General features: G+C 35.5%; 1 protein-coding gene across 3 annotated transcripts; it reads right to left on the bottom strand.

Annotated features, from left to right (window-relative positions):
• Positions 1–2,078: 2,078 nt before the first annotated feature.
• On the bottom strand, positions 2,079–21,775 carry LOC106179585 (dual specificity tyrosine-phosphorylation-regulated kinase 4-like). 3 transcript variants are annotated; one of them, XM_087019417.1, is made up of 12 exons: positions 21,401–21,775; positions 11,192–11,326; positions 10,489–10,696; positions 10,012–10,175; positions 9,569–9,705; positions 9,202–9,342; positions 8,614–8,752; positions 8,199–8,280; positions 7,727–7,960; positions 7,207–7,336; positions 6,784–6,929; positions 2,079–6,549 (listed from the first exon to the last, which is right to left on the bottom strand). In XM_087019417.1, exons 1-12 carry the CDS (start codon positions 21,443–21,445, stop codon positions 6,167–6,169), a joined length of 1,944 nt encoding a protein of 647 aa, XP_086875543.1. In that variant the 5' UTR covers positions 21,446–21,775; the 3' UTR covers positions 2,079–6,166. The 3 variants fall into 3 exon arrangements, with proteins under 3 accessions (XP_086875543.1, XP_086875544.1, XP_013418744.2); XM_087019418.1 differs by lacking the exon at positions 21,401–21,775 and adding an exon at positions 15,718–15,741; XM_013563290.2 differs by lacking the exon at positions 21,401–21,775 and adding an exon at positions 11,973–12,279.
• Between the last annotated feature and the right edge of the window lie 239 nt (positions 21,776–22,014).

The raw sequence follows: 22,014 nt of genomic DNA, 5'->3' as shown, positions 1-22,014 counted from the left end.
GATACTGGGAGAATATCACGAAAGCACAGCAGTCACAATACATGAACTAGCCCATGCACTAGCTGCACAGGCAAACTACGCAGAGGCCCTCAGTACATACAAAAGAGCTGTACACATAAAGGAACAAGTATTGGGTGAAAGTCGCAGCATGGCCTGTACACTCAACTGCATGGGGCAGGTAATGATTGAGCTAGGCAATGCAGAAGGTGCTGTGGATGTTTTCAGGACAGCTTTGGCTATGAGTGAGTTGATACTGGGAGAATATGATGAACAGACAGCAACCACACTAAACGAGTTAGCTCGTGCCTTATCTACACAGGGAAACCATGAAGAGGCCCTCAGGACATATCAAAGAGCTCTACGTATAGAGGAACAAGTGCTGGGTGAAAGTCTTAATACAGCCGTTACGCTGCACAACATAGGTCATGAAATGATAGAGACAGGCAATACAGACGGTGCTGTGGATGCCTTTAAGAGAGCTTTGGCTATGAAGGAGAAGATACTGGGAGAATACCATGAAGATACAGCAGGCACAATACATGAATTGGCTTGTGCCATATCTGCACAGGGAAACCACGCAGAGGCTCTTATTACATACCAGAGAGCTCTTTGTATTAAGGAACAAGTGTTGGGTGAGAGTCAAGAAACAGCTACTACTCTAAATAATATAGGTCATGAAATGATGGAGATGGGCAATGTAGACGGTGCTGTGGATGCCTTTAAGAGAGCTTTGGCTATGAAGGAGAAGATACTGGGAGAATACCATGAAGATACAGCAGGCACAATACATGAACTAGCTCGTGCCATATCTGCACAGGGTAACCATGAAGAGGCCCTCAGGACATATCAAAGAGCTCTTTGTATAAAGGAACAAGTGTTGGTTGAGAGTCAAGAAACAGCTACTACTCTAAATAATATAGGTCATGGAATGATGGAGATGGGCAATGTAGACGAAGCTGTGGATGCCTTTAAGAGAGCTTTGGCTATGAAGGAGAAGATACTGGGAGAATACCATGAAGATACAGCAGGCACAATACATGAATTGGCTCGTGCCATATCTGCACAGGGAAACCACGCAGAGGCTCTTATTACATACCAGAGAGCTCTTTGTATTAAGGAACAAGTGTTGGGTGAGAGTCAAGAAACAGCTACTACTCTAAATAATATAGGTCATGAAATGATGGAGATGGGCAATGTAGACGGTGCTGTGGATGCCTTTAAGAGAGCTTTGGCTATGAAGGAGAAGATACTGGGAGAATACCATGAAGATACAGCAGGCACAATACATGAATTGGCTCGTGGCATATCTGCACAGGCAAACCATGAAGAGGCCCTCAGGACACATCAAAGAGCTCTTTGTATAAAGGAACAAGTGCTGGGTGAAAGTAACAGTACAGCCAATACACTACACAACATAGGTACTGAAATGATAAAGATTGGCAATACAGCCGGTGCTATGGACGTCCTCAGGAGAGCTCTGGCTATGAAGGAAAAGATACTGGGAGAATGCCATGAACAGACAGCAGTCACAGAACATGAATTAACTCGTGCACAAGAAAACTATGCAGAAGAACTCCGAGCTCTACGCATAGATGTACCACTTTTGGGTGAAAGTGGCTATACACCCATTGTGCTGCCCAACGTACGTCACAAAATGAGTCAGATGGGAAATTCAGCTCTGGCTCGGAGAAAGTCGCAACAAGATACAAGATCTAGCTCAATAAATGATACAGATTGTAAACCCAGAGCGTGCTGTATTTGTTTATAGATGTAGAAGTAGATACGCTGTACTGGGAGAATTCCACATCCACAAAGAGACAGCAGTCACAATACATGAATTAGCTCGTAGTATATCTGCACAGAGAAACCACGCAGAGCCTCTACGTTTTAAGGAGCAGGTGCTGGGTGAAAGCTGCAGTACAGCTATATCCAATGCACTAACTGGTTCTTGGAAAAATACTGACTTTTGTTCAGCTGGATGCTCTCAGTTTTTGCATACTTGTGATGAACTGATAAAAAAGAATTTTTTTTTATTAAAACAGCCATTTTTTAATAACAAGACAGTGGGAAGGAGTAAATATTTTTGTCAGATTTATTGTCTTATAACTGCCACGCCCATACTGTGTTGAGTCACGTGACATTATGACAACATCAGGAATGCATGTACCATTTCCCGTACATAACAATACTGTATACAATATACATATACAATATTACCATAAGCAAGTTGACATTCAGAGTAAACGGACGGATTGGGGTAGTCCATTACATTTACTACTCACAATTTTTGATCAACACTGAAAACATTTTATTTGGACTTATAAAAGAATAAATAATAATAATAAAAAGAAATACAGCACTTGAGTTTATAATCCTATATTTTACTATTGTGAACACTAAACATGCAATGACTGAAAGGATAAATGGTCTGACATAAGAAGAGTTTGAAATACATGTGATGAGTAATTATACATGTATAATTGTAATTATTAGAATTTGTACCACCAATGTAAAACTATGGGACGGAACTATCTTTATCGTTTGTGTAAACCATTTTATATGTAAATAGATAATTCTTCAAATATTTCTATAATCATCTGCTTATACTGTTATAGGTGGACGGATATTTACTAAATATATTGTGTTGGGGCAAACCTGTATACACTTTGTTTCCCAGATGCAAATTACAGTAAACATTACCATAAGTCCAGTTTCACAGATCTCACAACAGACTGTTGGTCTTTATCAACGTACCAAAACATATAGTATTCTGTGACCAAAGATAATTCAGTAGTTGTCTATTAGAATGATATAAACTACTGTGCTTGGTTTGTGAATAATGGAATTAAATAAATATAAATACAATAAAAAAAATTCAAGTTAAACTTTTGGTCCTTTTTGTTATAAAGTAAAAATAATAACAATTTAATAAAAATGAAATAAAACATAATATGAAAACAAAAAGCAGCTAATATTAAAGACAGCTACAGGGATATGGGCATTAACTTTGATCTGATTAAAACCACCATTACTGGTCTTAAGTATTTTAGTGAAAATGGACCTATCTTTGGGTCAACTTTACACCCAGGTCAACTTTGAATATGTATGCCTGTAGAAAATCTAATTCACCTTTGCCCTTTCTATAGAGAGGTCATTTATAAGTAACATGGAATATGTATATAACACTAAAACTTGATAAAAATACTGTATTTTTAACAAATATATTTCAGGTATACTAGTACATGTACAGTATATGTATAGTATGTTTTTATATATTCACTCTGTATGAGTCACAAAAACCACATATTACAATATTGTCAAAAACTCAGATAAAAATAAAACAAGGGCTCAATTAAACTATGTACAGAAATATAAATTACCATGTATCAACTGTAATATATAAAGGCATTCCTTTGGCAAGCTCTGCCTTTATCAGATGAATTAAGTGCGACAGATGAAACTAAAATTAAACTACAACAGATAGATACATAAATATCCAACCATATAAACCATTAGATAATTAAAAAGACTGACATGTTTTCTAGTAAGCATTCACCTGTATATTGGAACTGAAGGTAAACACCATATATTAGTGCTGCTGGAGGACTGGGCATAACCAAAAAGTCAGGTGGCCCTGAAATGGGCGAGTCAGGACCAAGCACATGCTGAAATCTCTTGCATAAGATTGCAACATTGGAAGTATTATGCTATATTCACTTTAGCCGAATGTACAAGTTTTGATATCATTAGGCAAATATTGAAGATAAATTTCAACTCTTATTGTCTGGGATTATGTTATGTACACTGAGGTTTGCACAAGTGATCTACCTGGAAAACACCACTTTTGTTGAACAGTGGCATGATTCATGGTCATTCTCTTTAATGGGGATGATGCGGGAGCCATTGTGCCACATTATCATACAACTAATTGGCTCCTCTATTAGCCTCAAGATTTAATTTACTAGCCCTACGTAAAGCAATATGACAGAGTTAGTAAACAACAGTTGAAGTCTGCACTAGGAAAACCAACCCAACTTTCAACACCCCCTCCTGTATCTCACCCCAGTGTCCAATTATGAACTCTTCAAGCTGGATCTTTTGGGGGTTGGGGTGGGTTTAGAGCAGGGTACTCCCACACCTTACTCAATGTCACCCTCTCCAAAAAAGCATGACTTAAGGAAATAGGCACAGCCAACCAATTTTTTGCCTACATATTATAGTAAAATTATCATGTTTTTTTATATATTCATATTATTATTTGGTCCGCGCCTCTCTATTTAACAAAATCCTGTAGCTGCAAGTCCTCTTCACTAAGTAAATGGAAGAAATGTCCACAATAAAACCAAACAGTAGGTCAGATAAAGAAGCATGCGCAAGGTGCTCTATTTACAGAATACACATATTGCAAACCTACAGAGGATTACCACTGGTGAAATGGGGAACAGCACGGAAAAATGTCAACTTGGTCAGATTTTTGGTGCTCTTCAAGAACTAATAGGTTACCAGCTGAGCTTCCTCATATGCAATTGTTTTTTGTGTATAGTTCATCATTATAATGTATAGCCTCATTAATTAAATATATAATTCGGAATTTGAACATCTAGCAGGTTGTAAAGCCTCTCTGAAATTTTACAGTGTAAATCAACTAAGAATTCCATAACAAATACAAAGATTAGTTCGAGCCAATGACTGAGCTGCCGACGTATCCCAGCATTCCCCAAGTCTCCAGTGAGAACCCTCTCATTATTGAGCAAGTTCTCAGGTAAAGGAACGTACGTAAACCAAGTTCTACGTACTACAATATTAACTAAAACAAATGCATATTTACACGCACACGTATTGTGTGACTAAGCTCTAAACTCCTAGGGTTAAAAAGGACTAAATCTACATATTTTTAAATCAAAGAGAGATAAACTACAAGTTTGTAGATTAAACTATAAAATCATAAGACTTTGACAGGGCAAGAGACTTGAGTTCAAAGCCAAGGAGAGTTTTTCTATACAAGATTGTGGTAATCTGGATTGCAGGAGCAGTTAAAAGTTTATATGATTGTCCACATCAAGTTGATTAATATCACTGATTTTTCATCCTGATTATCTCTATGCATAACATTGCCTTTGCTAAAAATATGTTGCTAAATATAATTCATTTATATTCCTTATATATTGCTAAATGGTTATATCCTTCAAAGAGAATAATCGATAGCATATAAATATTCAAATATACATACACTGTACATATACATATTTGTAATATTTTGAAATCTGACTTAGCTTCTTGTCTATTGGTCATGTAGCTGCCACATACCTGGGAATGGGATTTGCACAGAAATTAATTTTCAAATGCAAAGTTTTTCTCACGTTGGTTCTTGTTTTCAGAGACCAACTATATTTGGAATTACAGCTCATTATAATTTTTTCCTGAATAGAAAAATGCAAAGATAAAAAGGAAGACTGTACCCAATTAGGAAATATTTAGCATTAGTGATATTTTATCATATCTTTTTCTCTGTTCTTTTCAACTCTGAAAAAAGTGCTATTTATATCTAATTTGGATGAGAAATGTGGGAAAGGTTATAAAATTAAATTTTGTTTTTGTCTACAATGCAGTATTCTTTTTAAATGTTTGGGCATATTTATTGGATCTGAAAAATATGTCATGGATTTCCTTTTGCTTGCTCTCTTGCAATTGTGTTAGCTGTGACAAACAATGGCGTTCCAATACATAACTTCCTGTCATAAAGTGTTTCAAGTTCTACAACTAGGATCATTCAAAAATAGATGTGATTGGACGGTTTGCTATCACATGGTGAGAACAACACCAGTAGAAAATTAGCCCTTTGCCCTGAATTCCCTATTCAGGCTTCAAGAAATTGCAATGCAGAATTATTCTACATGGTACACCACAAGTGTTACAATCATGGAAAGTTATAAGAAAAGTAAACCGACATTTACACCAACACCATCAACAACAAATAAATATCACAGTAATATGATGATATCCAGCATGAAGTTACTAAACTGGACACTGACCAGTCAAAATAACTGACCACTTGACTGCCTGCAGTTAATTATAACACAAGAAATGTGCCTGCATGCTCAAACCCCCATGGGCAGCACAGGTGGTCCTAAAAAGGACATGCTCAAATCATCCAAAGCTATTTGTCCTAGCTTTTTATTGGAGGTAAAAATTGAGCAGAGTCTCCCCCCTCCTCCTCTCCCTCTTCAAAGTCACTTGTTCCTTCATCTTTTTTGCCCACATCACTGTCTTTTATAAGGGTCTTTTCCCGTAATATTGTCTTTTCTTTCTCTTTTAAACTTGTTTTTTCTCTTATTAATGTCTTCTCTTTTTCTTTAAGTGACTTTTCCTTGTCTTTCACCATTGTCTTTTCTTTTTCTTTCATTGCTGCCTTATTTTCACTGGTTTGGTCCTGTCCTGGGGTTTCTTGCTCTTCAGGGTCTGAAGCACCAATTGGTTGTAGGCGCTCTGACTTGGGTTTCGAGTCTTTTTTATGAGAAGATATCCAATCATCTGCTATTTTTGTTTTCTCTGGAGAAAAAAAAAAACATTTTATGAGACAGAACTTCACTGCTCTTTTTCACATGCACACACACATACAGATTGTAAATCATTTTGTCACAGGCTGACATTTCAGCCTTCTGTGTATTGCATTTAACATTTACATACAAGATAAGAATGCATTGCCAAAACTTTTGTTTACATACAAAGGCATATACATCCAGCCTATAAATTACAACATTTTTACGCTTAGAAAAAAATTACCTTTGATGACAACCAATTTGTCAGGATCTGAGGCTTTTCTTCGCGAGCTTTCTTTGTAAAAAGTACGTGACTTGTGCACCAGTCCCTGCTGAATCCACTCATGAGCTACCGCCTCCTCTGGTGTCAACCGCTTGTTGGGGTCCCACCTGCGACAATTCAAAGATTAAAGTGATGTCAGTGGCCAATTAATAAATTTTTTTTCTATTAGTTTGCTTTACAAAGCTATAAAAGAAGAACTTTAATACAGTGCAGAAATTAACAGTTACAAGAAAATAAAAGAAAAGTTGATTGATCGTACTTTTCAAGCTACAGGGTATAAATTCAAGGTGAAGCCTTTTTTATATTATAGAATAAGATACTACAAGAAGAACACGAAGTAATGAAAATAAAACTCACACAGACTATGAAAGAGAGGACACTTACTCTAAACACTTGGCAATAAAGTCCAGGAAAGTGGCATCATTACATTTGATGGACATGGCCAGGTCCTTGGTTCCCACTCTCCTCTTCTTCCCCTTGCTATTAGTTATACACCGGGGATTACCTTTGGAATCTAGACACAAAGAGAAAATATGTGTCAGATGGGAAATTGTCTTTGCTGCCACGATAATTTATGGGACGTTTATGTTACTATCTAATAAACTACAACAGCACTGTCTATATTTGTTAAGTACCTTAACATGGAACACAAAAAATATTCAGCAATATTTCTAAATAAATATGTAAAAAAAAAAAAAAAAACATGAATTTGTTTTTCACAAGAAAAAAGAAAAGTAAAATGACAACTATTTTGCAACAAAAATAATGAATAAACAAATCTTCCTTAAGCCATCCCATAATAACATTGCATCCCTTAATAACAACAACAACAACAACAACAACAATAATAATAATAATAATAATAATAATAATAATAATAATAATAAACACTACTACCACTCACCAAAGAAGAGCCTCCTTCTGGTGGCCTGATCCAACACATAGTTTGGCGGAGGTCCTAAAAGTTCCATGATACATGCTAGCTGCTCCACTTCATTCTCTCCAGGAAAGAGAGGATAGCCAGTGTACAGTTCTGCTAGTATACAACCCAGGCTCCACATGTCTATAGGCATAGAGTAAGGCAGACCCAGGATTACCTCAGGTGATCTGTAGAACCGGCTCTGGATGTAGGTGTATACTAGAAATATGAGAAGAAGAAATATATTAAGGTTGAAATAATTAAGGGAGACCCAGAATCAGTACAAAAATTCAACAATATAACAAGAAAATATCACCACAAAAAAAGTATCCCTTTATTCAGGATCATATTCCCAACAGTACCTCAAGTATTTCATTAAAAAAGCTACAAATTATGGTTCATCTACAATTGTGTTATGTTGTGTCAAAGCTCAACTGCTGCAATCCTCTCAGCTCACCTCTCTGATGCTCATAGCAACTTGAACCAAAGTCTATGACTTTTATTGAGCTCTGGCCTCTCTGCTTCAATAAAATATTTTCCTGAAACAAGTACAATCAAACCTTTTACTACTTTGAATTACAGTATTAAGTAAACATAAAAATAAAAGGAAAGTTAAAATAAAAGGAAAATCCATTTTTTTGACTGGAATCGTCATTTTTATGCTTATTAACACATCATGCCAATTACAAACAAAAGTGGCTATTCCAACCAATAAATGGTTGTAATAAAGCACACTATTCTATATTTTATTTCTATTACAAATATCAGTAAAATAAAACAATGCAGATTACCATACAAGCTTTAACAAAAATTACATTCACTATTTAAAACAAAAGGTATATGTATGTCGGCAATATAGCACCTATACTCACAGGCTTGAGGTCACAATGAATAATCTTTTCCTTGTAAAGCACCTTAAGACACTGTAGTAAAGAGAATGCAAACCGCCTGATGAGAGCTATACTGAAACCCTGGAAGTTGTTCTTCTTGATCAGCTCATAGAGATTCATGCTGAAAGAAGGGGACAGTACATGGTCACTTAGGGTCCAGAACTATCATGATCAATAGAGCAATTTAAGACTAGTTAGCTGTAAAGGGTTCAAACAAACAAACAAACAAACAAACAAACAAATAAATAAATAAATAAATAATATTCAATAAATTAACATAGTTCTGTCCTTAATTATTCTCAATCTTTGAGGGTGGACATGACACTTATCATCAAATAAGCGACCACTCAAATATTTTTATATGAGCCCATTATCTAATTGACAGATCACCACTAACATAACATCCATACTAACTAAGCCCATTTCTGACCAATCCTAAAAATCCTATCAAATTCTTTCCATGATCTTTGGAAATATGCTAATAACTGAAAACAACCAACAAAGAAAAAAAAAAACTCTCTGGTGGAGAGAATGAAATTAATTCAAAGACAGAAGGAAGAGAGGCCTCACCCCATCAATTCAAATGTAATACAGAGGTGGTTTCTGAAGTAGAAGAACTCCCTCATGTGGATGATCTGGAACTGATTGTCCTTGTCTTTCCGCCGTAAATTTTCTAAAATTTTCACCTCCACCAGAGCCTGGTGGTGAAACCTGGAGAGTGAAGAGGGGGTAAAAATATAAAGACTTTTATAATTTATGATCACTTTTTTATTATACAGATATTAAAATAAATAAATCAAATTAAATCATAAAGAATATTTATAAAATCATCAATTTCACTTTTTTCTAGTCTCTTGTTCTTTGTCACTGACAGCATAAAAGCTATTTGAATGTCTCAAAAAATAAAAGATAAACATTAAATGATATACAACTCTACCTCTTCTTGTTCCTGATTATTTTAATGGCTACTGTAGTATCAGTCTTGTGGTCATAACATTTGACCACCTGACCAAATGACCCCTTGCCTAAGATTTCTAACACTTCGTATCTATAGACTAAATGATCATGGAGAACCTGTAAGAATAAAAAAAAATAAAACATTACACACTGACAAAAGGCAACATGGTAAGTGGTAAGAGTTATGAATGTGTATCATCAGTTTCTTTAGCCCTTTCTCCCACCTGACAGCACCACAAATATAGATAAATAAAATATATAAAGGTTCCCAATATCGTTAAGCCAAAATGAACTTTCATCATTATTTTAAATTCAAGCATGAATCAAAATAAATAAAAAAAGAAAAAGACAAAAAGAAACCAAGACACAAAATTTCAATCAGTATTACCAAAGATCACTGTGAAATCTAAACACATATCATACCTTAACATATGAGCCATTCTCGTCATCGTAATTATGGTTCTGTGCACTGCCATCAACACCCTCTACTTTTTTGGCATCTGGCCCCACAAACCATACTTCAGGATAATCGTGGATCTCCTGCTTTTCGTATGCTGTGAGCTTTGGGCCGTAAATTTTTAGCACCTCTATAAAATTAAAATGGAATCAAAGATAAGAAGAACATATATATTTTGATAAAAACGACACAACAAAATCCCCAATTTGTCTTAAATTCTGTAAAACTTATCTTTTGTCTTATATAATTCATAAGCTACCTAAAAAATTAAAAGGACACTAAAATTTGTTTGAAAAAATGAAGCAAAAATTACATTAAATTTTCTTTTAAGCTTTAAAAAAATGCTTCTAAAATGTTATAGAAAAAAAAAAAAAAAGAAAAAAAAAATACTACATAGGGATCAAGTCCACTGAAAACCTCTTCATCCCAAATAACACACTTACCTTCTGGTGTCATAGGAATCCTATTCCCGTATGCATCACGCCGTATCCTATCCGGCTGCTGGTTCACCAGCGTCGGTTGCCGTGTCAACGCTCCATCGGTGGGTATCTGCGGCAGTATGCTACTGTTTTCATACTGCTGTTTGTGTGAGCTACGGGTGTCGGACTGACTCAGTGCTGGCAAGGTGGGCGCTACGGTGGCAACCAGTTTCTGCAACAGAACAATTGGATCAATTGCGTTGGGTGAGATTTGTCACAACTGGCACAATCTGATTTCATTAGTTCTTGTTCCATCATCACTGACTAATATAGTAAGTAAACATCTGACAACAACTTTTATTCCCAAATAGCAGTCTGGGTAAAGGTGAAATGAATCTGCTGATTTTCTTTTTCTACTATCAGGTTGAAATAAATCATTAAGAGGTTAAAGTGTTATATCTAGTAGGAAATAGCCATTTATGAAAAAAAAAAAAAAACTTTTAAAATGGGCCTAAAATGATTGTCTGCCATTAGTATTAGAAAAATAAACTTAAAAAGGATTAAAATAATTTAATATGGATTCCAAAGAACAGAAATGATAAAATTTGACAAAATATTATTAAAAAAAAAAAAAAAAAAAAAAAACTTATACAAATCTCATTTAATAGCTTAAACCAATTCTCATCAGCCACTGCTATATACCAAGAGTCAGTGTATTCCTACTTACATCCTGATAGGCATGGCTCTTTCCACTGGAGGTCTTACTGGACTTTGTGTTAGTAATGGTGAGCTGGGTGGGGTATCTTGACAGACCATTTAACTTCTGGGACCTCTGGTGGTGAATATTGTTACTACCAGGACTCTGCAGGAGAGAAACATGTAGGAATGAAATAAAATGCAAAAACATTTAATTAATGTTGTGGATGATACTCTTAAACAGATGTAGATGTAGGTTATACTGAATTATTTTCTCCTCTGAAAAAAAAAGCTGATGAGAAAAATCGGAAGATGTCTTGCGGAAGTTCCTGGCAAAAATATAAAATAACATAAACTTATGTACAGATGAAATTGGCTAAAAGGATGATAGTCACCTAGCAGTAAATAAAATATAGAGTATCCTAGCAGTATTCAGCATACAAGTCATCTAGCAGCAAATAAAAACATACAAGTATCCTAGAAGCATTCAGAAATTAAAAAATCCTCACATATAGATTTTGTGTACTTATACATGTATTATTCATTCATGTACAATCCACAGAAGTAAATGACCACCTCATGGACTCATTGTATAAAGAAACACACAAATGTTTTTTCAAAAAAAAAAAAAAAAAAAAAAAAAAAAAAAAAAAAAACTATCACACAAACCCCTGTACAATTCCATATATTAATAACATGCACCTGTGCATATTCTATAGATGAAATTGATCACTTACATTTTAATCACTTCACTCATGGTAAATAAAAACATATACAGGTATCTGACAAACACAGAAAGCTCCTACACATACATGTACATAATGACACATACTTCTGGAATCTATTGCCCTGCCTTCTTGTGTTTTCCCAGGCTTTGTGTGCAACTTATTCTTTCTGTGGTAAGCTGCCTTTGATCTTTTGCAATGACTTTTTCTCTTTTTCTCCGGTTTTCCTTGGGCCCTATACCCTCTCATCATCAGCATAAAAAACATCAACATTTTCAGATTTATGTACCCCTACGCTGTATAAATACTCCAGTAATCTGTGTTATCTTGTCTCTCTCTGTTTCTCGCTCTCTCTCTCTCTTGCTCTCTGTTGAGCGTATGAAAGAAACTCACTCGCTTGCCTTTTTATAGCTCTCTGCCCACATGGATGACACCTCATCAAGCAGGAGAGTGAGAAAAAATAAAAACAACAAAAAAACAAAAATGACTTGTGGTTTCCGGAAGTTGATGAGTAATTCATAACATTTCCTTGAGTCTACACACGCACCTGTACCTGTATCACTTTCAGCTACCTCAGAGATACGACAAGCTGGTCCAGAACATTCCAACCCAATTACCAGGATTTTCAGAATTACCGGGAGTGTTTGCAGTGATCCTTGGCACTTTACCCAGTAATATGCTGCACTCATCAGTTTTATGTTACTTCCCTTTGGGTCAAATGTGCCCTGAGTTTCCAGGCCCTGATTAACTCACCTCTACTGGGAGAAATATATACTGAGAACTACAGAGAGTCTCCAGTAAACTACAAAACTGGGAAGGTACCAGAGGTGACATAGGGGAAGAATTTAAAGAAAAACATTAAAAATCACAAAATAAAATGTCATATTAAAATAAAAAAAGAAAAAGAACTGAATGTTTCAAAGTTCTGATTATACAGACATGAGCCTGGTAAAAAAAAAAAAAAAAATCTCAGAAGAAGCCATCGGAATTGAAAAGCTCATGTCTGATTATAACTCCATCACCTCTACCAAATGAACTTGTATGCTGTGAGAACAGATCAACTTAAGTAGATCTATGAAAACCTGGGTATCTCACCTGGCTGCCAGTCTTACTTACTTCCACATGTTAAAGATCCAGAGTCATGGTGTACTGTATTGCCAGCCAGATAGATACAAATTGTATTCCACCTCCTTCCTTTGTGTATCCATGTTGCCATTATTGCTCCTAAGCAGGGAACTTACAACTAATACTGTTTTTACTGGAATGCATTTCATTTCAAGAGGAAATGTCTGTGGCACATCCTCTAAGAAACTTGTTACCAATTTTTATTTATTTATTCTAACAAATTCACTTCTTGGGGTTTTCCGTTCTTTATTTCACCTTCATCCCTTCTTTATAAAAAAAATGTCATACTGATTTCAACAATTCAAAATCACTTACTCTCAGTTATGTTCTGTATATTCATTGATAAAATATAGCAAGGGAAAACTCCCATGAGCAGTCCAATTACTATCACCTAAACCAGTCTTGTTTTCAAATCTATCACTCCCACCTAATGTCTAAAATACCCTAGCCATTTGACGTCAACACTGCACTGACTATATAGTACTACTGTATTAAAAACTACAGTGTTTTCACTCGTTTGCTAATAATACCCTGATTCATACATCTTCATGGCCGGTAGCCAGGGGTGGGGTTCGGGAATTTCGGAGTTTCAAAGAACCCCCTCTTTTTGTCAGGAAAAGGTCCCCTCTGGGTAAAATTTTATGAAGGTACATGTAGGTTTCATGGTAAAAGGTCCACTTTTTTAATATTGCTGGTTACGGGATTGCATCTTTGTAACATTGTTGATATGGCTGTTGCATATATCACAGATATTTGCCCTTTTCAGCCCAGACACCTTGAAATACCAGCCATTATCAGTTCTACCCTATAACCTATCCACCTATCACACAGGAAGCCAGTAGGGAATTCTTTATCCTCATAATTTTTGGAAGACGGGGTTTCTGAAACATCATCCTTTTGGCTGTGAAAAGATCTGCTCTGAATCAAAATTTGATCTAGGTCCTACCAGGTATTAGTCAGTATCATGGTACAAACGTCCACTTAAAAAAAAAAAAAAAAAAAACTCCACTCTCCTATGAAGCTGCTGGCTACAGGCCTAAAGCTGATCTGATAGTGAATATCATGCCAATCTTCAAATCTGAATTAAAAGCTAAATATAGCCCAAGAAGATTCTTTCAGAGGTTTTACTAGTATCTCCTGTGATGACATTTAATACTTCCTAATAACTTCCTTGCAAAGAATCATCTTCCAATTCTTACAAGAGTGAATGATAGCAACATAAATCAATTAATCAGTCAAAGAAAAAACAACTAATTGAAATCTATTAACAGTATTACTATTTAGGCACAAAGAACTCCCAAACTAATTTCTTTCTCAATTTTTTTTTCTCTTTTATCCAAGTAGCCAACAAGGTTTTCTTTACAACTTTTCTCCATGAGCAGGTAACCCAGAAACTTTGCATTGATGTTAAAAACATCTGCCTGAGTACAAAATACAGGCTCACAGTAACAAGTGCACTTCAGAAACTAAACAAAGATTAAAAAAAAAATAGGTTGACTCATGGTTAATATGATCACCTTTACCCAAATTCTGGGAAAACACTCTTGGCTCTGTTGTGTAACAGCCCATAAAGAACAGTCATTAACAACATCTAGAAGATAAATTGTTATGTTTGCACTGAAGATTAATATGTTGATGGCTAAATTTGCAACGTGTTCTGAGAAAATGGGAATTAATGCCCTGCAGAATGACGAGATTACAGCATTAATGCTGACATCAGCACCTTGTTCACAGTTTGATACAGAAATAGTTTGTTGTCATGGTGACCAAGCACACTACCCTGTATACTTGTTACTGGCACGTAATACCTTTATTGGCAAAAAAAAAAAAAAAAAAAGTAATAATAATAATAATTAAATTAAAATAAAATAAATGACATAATAATGATGATAATAAACATTATTTATAAATAAATATAGAGATAATTGTGCAAAGAATTTCTTGATAATTCCATTTTCTTTTCAGGCATCCAAATACTCTATGGAAAAATGCTACAGGACATAGAAAGCTGATGCCAAAGAAAAAAGTTTTATTTTACCATTCTGAATAATTACAAACCACATCTACCAATACAAGAACCTTAAAAAAAACACAGACATCTGAGGTGTTTTACTTAACATGCATTTCCATCTAAACCTTCAAGACTTACAAAACAATTCCTAGTTAATGTACAGAGAGTTCAGAACAAGGACAACCATTTGTTTTGCCCTAGGGATGTTTATTGAAGTGGAAAGAAGAATTACTGGTTTGGATTAAAAAAAAAAAAAAAAAAAACATGAAGAACTAGTATCCTACATTTACCAATTCTAGTCCCCATGTAAAGTACAAATGCCACCTCAAAATGTGGGTTATCTGATCTACCTGGTCAAATTCTTGTCCAATTAGTATGAAATGTAAAATCCTAAACTAAAGAAATCCTAATCAAACACTTGCTGGGTAAATAGCAAGTAAGGCAAATTCCTGTCCAATTTGTGAGGGAAATGCATGGTCAAAACCTCATCAGGTAAGAGGAAAATTGAACAAATTCTTGCCCACAGCAAGTGCTATGAATACACATCCCTTTGGGTTTAAAAACAAGAAATTGAGACCAAAACCTTGCAAGGTAAATAAATAATCTGCTTTTATCTTAACCTCTAAGGCGGATAAACAATGCTCATCTTCAACTAAGATGATTGGCTGGTTTGGTTCCTGTGTATTTTCTCCTTACTTGGTTCATCCACAATAAGTGCTCTGGGCTGGTATTACATGCAGCCTGGTTGGGAATGGCAAAGGCTGTGTGTGTGTGTGTGTGTGTGTGTATGTGTGTGCATGTGTGTGTGTTGGGGAGGGGGCAGAGAAACTGTTACTTAACAAATACACTAGTCTAGAATAGAAAATTCACAGATTCATGAAGCCATTACCAGAAACAATGGCCACATAATAATGTGGATTTACTAAAAAATAAAAAATTAAAAATTAAATAATAAAATAAAAACAGTGTGGTATAAAGGCTAACTTTTGGTTTAAAGTTTCTTTAGTGAAACTTAACCAAGCAAACTTCTGGTGCTCAAAATCTTTAAGTCATATGAAGTTACTCCAAAAGAAGCAAAGCTTGTTATTTGGGACAGCATACTTGGTATACCCCCTACAGTACAAAACACTTTACAAAAATTGCTACTCTAAAGTCTTGCTCTTTCACCCAAGCCTAGACTACCAGACAAAGGTACTGAAATCCACCGAATAGAGATGACGTAAACTGACCAATCACAGTTCAGACCACTAAACGCATGCACCCATTAGTTGTTTACTCAGTCTTTAATTAGCGCAATGTGCGGTAACCAATAAAGTCAAATCGTAGTTCATTTACAGTGTAACATATTGCTTTTTTTGTTAATACTTCAACACACAAGGTGCAGATACAATGGCGGAAGGCTAGGGGAGAATTCAAACACCTGAGGCAAGGGAAGACCTTTGCTACTGTTACAACAAGGTAGACACCTTATCAAAATAAACACCCCAAGGACAGCACGCTGTGCCGTCGCGTGCACGTTGTCAACATGCATTCACAGCTGAGAGCCAGTCTGAAAAGAAGTCTCTGTCTTTATTCAGTAGGTTGAGTGACTCAGGTTGGGTTGGGAGGTTGGTGTTGCTATTATATATTTCTATGAAGAGTTACATATGAATGGGATGTGACCCAAGGGGCACTGATGTAATCTTAGGACACCAAGTAGAGGGATATGGGCAGTACTAATACCTTTAAAATACAGCACTGGGTCCCTCCTAGGCCAGAATCTTACTTATAGATGCTATATATTTTTGTGTGAAGAGTTATAATTACAAAATTAGGTGAACTAGCTTCAGTCAACACTTTGGTTGAAAAATGCACTTCTTTGTCTACCTCTAGGTCTTTTTTGTCCTCCTTCCTGATAGAGTTTTCCAGAGCTGTCCTAATTCACAGGCCCAAAAACTTGCCTCACAAAAATTAAAACTTCTTAATTTAAAGCTCTCTTATTTTAAAACAGTTGCATCAGGTGTGACATCACCATTGTGTCAGGATGTGATGAACTGAGATCATTGCTCTTTTACAGACATCTTTTTTTTGCATCATCAAGTATCAGTCTGACCAAAGATATCAAATGATAAAAGTTAGTCTAAGCTTTAAGACCAAAAGTTTTGATCAAATTCAAGCCAGAATGTATTTGAATTGTAAAGTCTACTAAAATGTACAAATAATGTACAAATAATATCTATTTGTCTAAATGATAAGAAGCTTCCTCTTCAGAATAAAACAGGCTCATTTAAGTGACTCATACTGATTCATCCCAGGCACCTGAAGCCCTTATAACCGATCCCCAATTTTAAATCATTTTATCTTTTAAAGGGCCACATTAGCCCTTCATTTCCAAGGGCAAACACAAACAGATTTCTACTTAACACCATCAACCTGCTGTGCAACCAAGTCATTTAAAAAGAAATCCAAGTTTATCAGAAGCATCTCGGTAATAATCTTCACTTCATTGTGAGAAATACCGCTTTAATTCTTTGGCAGAAACTACAATGCAACCATTGGTGCAGAAAGCAACAAAAGCTAGTTTCACACTCCATGAAGATGTACCATGCCATAGCTTCTCTACGGACTGACCCCTCGGCCGACCCTAATTAAACACCTGCTTTGACGTTAACATTACATTTACAAAGACACCCTGCCTCTCCTTAATGCAAAAATTCTTACACACCTCCACTCGCTTAATACAGATTACAACATGTTGATTATTTGGCTAAATTTGCATTGAGAAGTGAACTGTGTTTTCTTAAATGTTTATGAATGCTAAGGTGCGTCTTCCTGGTGTTATAAAACATGTACAGCTTACATAATAGCTGTGTATAATCATCTGGTATTGAGGCATACTGGGTGATACTTTTGTTCGAATTACATCACACTCGTAGTTTACTGTAACCAAATCCTCTGTATGGTTTTAAATATGAAACAAACCCATTGTTCCTTGTTGTTAAACTATAGCACCATACCATACCGCAACCACAACCCTTGCTTACTCATAAAACATGAAACAGTGTAGTATGTTGTAACAGACTATTAAAATATGAAACATGTTGCGGGAGATTATGTCACAGAAGAACTGCACTGCAGCCCAGCCTTGTATATATGCCGTTGAAATACTAGCGTATATAGTAGTCTATTATGTCACATCAAACACTGGTATTCGACCAAGTGCATAGTAACAATTATATTTAACTGTGACCTTAAAGACCTCTTTCTGTGAAATAACTGCACCTTCTGACCGCTGTTTGTAGATCACTGTTCACTGACCAAACAACAACGTGCCGGCAGTTCTTGTCTTACTGGATGTTTAAATTTTAATATCTTAAAATATATATTCTGTTATATTTTAAATTTAACTGCAGAAAAAATCCCAACTGCTTAGAACTGAATTATGACTGCATAACTTTTTAGGGGATTAAAAATTATCCTGATATAGACAAATTTATAGATTTGTCGAAAAAAGATTAGCTAACAAATAGTTTTGAAATAACATAAAAATTCACGCAAAAAATATCATGTTTATCTTAATTTTCTAAAAGAGAAATAAAAGCTGCAAGACACCACTGAATAAAAATAATTTCCTCTTTTAAATGACAAAATATATGTTTCTGTATAAAATGAAAATGGTTAAAACTTTAATTTTTTGCTTAAAAGAAAAAAAAAAAAAAAAAAAAAAAAGAATGCTACTTAATGTTATTAAGATGATTCAGTATCCTTTGTCTTACTCCACTGAAATAATTTAAATTTCCAAAAATTAGAAACCTGTTCCAGTACTGCTATATTTTTAATGTTTCATAGCAATATAAAACATCACTTGATCACTTGACCCATCCTCTCTCTTCAATTCCCAATTTCCCAACTGCCATTAAAGCATAACCAACAAGAGCATCCTCCATACCAGCTGCAGGCAATAATCGTGACTTACTTCTCACCACTCTTGGTTTTTAATCAGCGATTCGTGCATCAGTCAATACGAGAAATGATGTACAGTTTTAGGCTTCGTTCACATGGAATGTCTATTTTCTAAAAATCTATTTTCTATACGCGCTATCTTATGATCACGGTCTGTGCCCTGAATATCCCGCCACGTAATTACTGGCAGCGCGAGCCAGTTACTTATAGTAACTTATAGTAACTGGCTCGCACTGCCAGTAATTATGCCGCGGGATATTCAGGGCACAGACCGTGATCATAAGACATACCGCGAATAGAAAATAGAATTTAGAAAATAGACATTGCATGTGAATGAAGCCTTACTGTCAATATCTGTGAAGGCAGGTTCCATTTCTCTTTTGTAAGGTTTTTTTTTAGACAATCATGAACATTTGTTCAATAGTAACTGGGTTAATTTGGCCGCAAGCATTTGTCAATTAGGAGTGCACAGAGACCCCATTACTCCACAGATTTCTACCAATAATCTATAAACTTGATCTGGCCATAAACCGGTCTTAACCTGAAACATGTCTGAATGTGGCTTAGGTTTATTTATAGCATTGCAACTAGCTTTATTTGTTTTTGGGGCAAACTTTTTCATTATTTACGCTACTTTGTATCGGATATCAATGGTAGGAGCTGGGAAATGAAGAAAATATGCAAAAAATACATAACTAAATAATATATAAATGGAAAAAAGCAAAATGAATAAATTTAAAAATTCATCATCATAACAATAAAGAAATAATAAAAAAAAAAAGAGTGAACTCATGTCTAGGAAAGGAAAGCATTTTTTAAATATCAATACTCAGCGTGACAATTAAACTTGCCAAATCAATTCAAAATCATTGTGCACTCATCTCAATTAATTCAACATGGCAGGTTTTGTTCCTGCAATTCAATCATAACTATGTACTCATGTATTATGTGCTATAACAAAGCTGCACAACTGTGCCCCAATTGATACAGATTGCAATAAACATTTTACATCTTGTTAACAAAGTCTGGAACTTAATCAAAATTATACATCAAACCTAAAGGCATCTTATCCAAAAATTGACACTTGTTACTTTTTTTTCTCAAATGTTAGTATAAAAGAAAATGGATCTACAAATGCTCTTCAACATAAAACAGCTCAAAATATTTTCCACTCCATGAGGCAACAAATCAAATCATCAAATTACACCTGACGAGAAATTTAACAAAAACAGCCACCAGCTACAGACATCACATCTCGCATTAACTTTAAAGCAAAAACTATCCACTCAAGAACAAGAAAAAAAGGGGCTGCCCAACGCAATTTCACACTACATTTCATGGAAGTGGTCAATGACAACTGCCACTTCAGTCCAGATAACCCCCTTTACAATGACCTGTCCGTAAGCATGGCATTGCCTTCAATGTACTTCTGTTTTGTTAATCTCACTGGAAGACAGTTCATGACTTTTGTAACCATCATAACCCCCTTTACAATGACCTGTCCGTAAGCATTGCGTTGCCTTCAATGCAATTCTGTTTTGTTAATCTCACTGGAAGACAGTTCATGACTTTTGTAACCATGACTTAGGCCCTCGCTACCCTCACCTTTCAAATGCAGTTGGGCGGCGAAGTCTGATAACTGACAGATAATAAGACAACTGACTGACTTCTTTTCAATAATACTGTAAAGTAATAATTACTTGATAAATCTGGGCTCCCTGACTCTCTCCAGTGCTTGTGGGCATTATACTGTATTCTTTAGTCTCTATTTAGATATGCAAAAAAATTTTTTTGGGGAAAAAGGACTATTAGTGTATGAATATACCTTTGCCACACTTAGCCTCAAGTTAGGCTTACATTGGCACTCAAATATCCCTAATGCTATCTCTGAATGAATTTAGATTTGTAAAAATAGTTTCAGAACCATTCCACAACACAAATGTCCAATTTACTTTGACATACACTATGCTTTTTGGATTTATCTCATTATGCCTTGAAAACTGTATGAAAGACATTATAACAACTTTTGACTGGCGGTACATTCTATCATGGTTCAACAGCTAAATGGACATGCGTCATTTTTTACCTTTTCCTCACATTTAAATACATAAATGTTTGTACTGTCATAATTTATCAAACGATAATTGTAATGCCAAATCCATATTCAAACGTAAAGCAACAATGTACCAATAACACCAAATATTGCCAATGTTGATACAAAACAATATGAACTGTATGTCATTACTGATACAATATGATACATTATGTTTTACATTAATTGATATAACTTGATACTGTAGATACTAATAAACACCTTTACCAATACAACCTGATACAAATCAATACAATATCACCTGGAGACATACAGCATATACAATGTAACAAGTTGTATCAGGAGACATATATACAATGTAACTAGTTGTATCAGGAGACATACCTGTGATCTCTTAGGAAAACTAACTCCCCAGTAGACATTCGACATCTGTGAAGTTGTGATTCGTGACAGGTGTGAAGTGATGTGATATATATATATATATATATGTGAGGGGATAACTATCCTATCCAGCTACTCCTACATAGTGAGAAGTGGTTCCTCCTCTTATGGTGTGTTTGACTGAATCTTCCTCACTGGGCCAGGGAGAAAATCCCAAGTTCACACACCCAGATGTCATTGCGACATACTGAAATCGCGTTCCTCAAAAGTTTAGTTGCGAGTGTGTATGTGTGACAGAACCCCTTGTACGTCGCAAAGACGTGACTTCACGCTCGTTGTAAAGCGAGAGTTGCTAAGCGAGTCCCGTTCTCCAATCACTGCCCACCTGACTGCTGGGCCAGAAGCTGTCTTTGCTGAGCCGTAAGCCGCCTTTGAGGCTATTTTCCAGATGGTTACCTCCGTATACAAATACAGTACCCCCACACACTACATGCAACCAATACCTGTAGCGGAACTCTTTAAAATGTATCAAGCTATTTTCAACTTTTCCATTGAACCACTTGTTAGTTTTGCCATTTAGCTTCCCCATCCATTCATACAGACTCAGGGCACTCATT

The sequence above is a fragment of the Lingula anatina genome, chromosome 8 (genome assembly GCF_051362555.1).
Source record: "Lingula anatina isolate TDL-2025a chromosome 8, LinAna3.0, whole genome shotgun sequence".
NCBI classification, from domain to species: domain Eukaryota; kingdom Metazoa; phylum Brachiopoda; class Lingulata; order Lingulida; family Lingulidae; genus Lingula; species Lingula anatina.
The sequence above is the reverse complement of the archived record's forward strand: the minus strand, read 5'-3'. Positions and strand labels throughout refer to the sequence as shown.

Excerpts from the sequence above, each read along its gene's own strand:
- LOC106179585 (XM_013563290.2), bottom strand. The coding sequence starts at position 12,158 with ATGTTGATGTTTTTTATGCTGATGATGAGAGGGTATAGGGCCCAAGGA. Across the intron at positions 11,327-11,972 it reads GTATGTGTCATTATGTACAT|AGTCCTGGTAGTAACAATAT; the intron begins GTATGTGTAGGA and ends TCTCTCCTGCAG. Across the intron at positions 9,706-10,011 it reads AGAATGGCTCATATGTTAAG|GTTCTCCATGATCATTTAGT; the intron begins GTATGATATGTG and ends TTATTCTTACAG.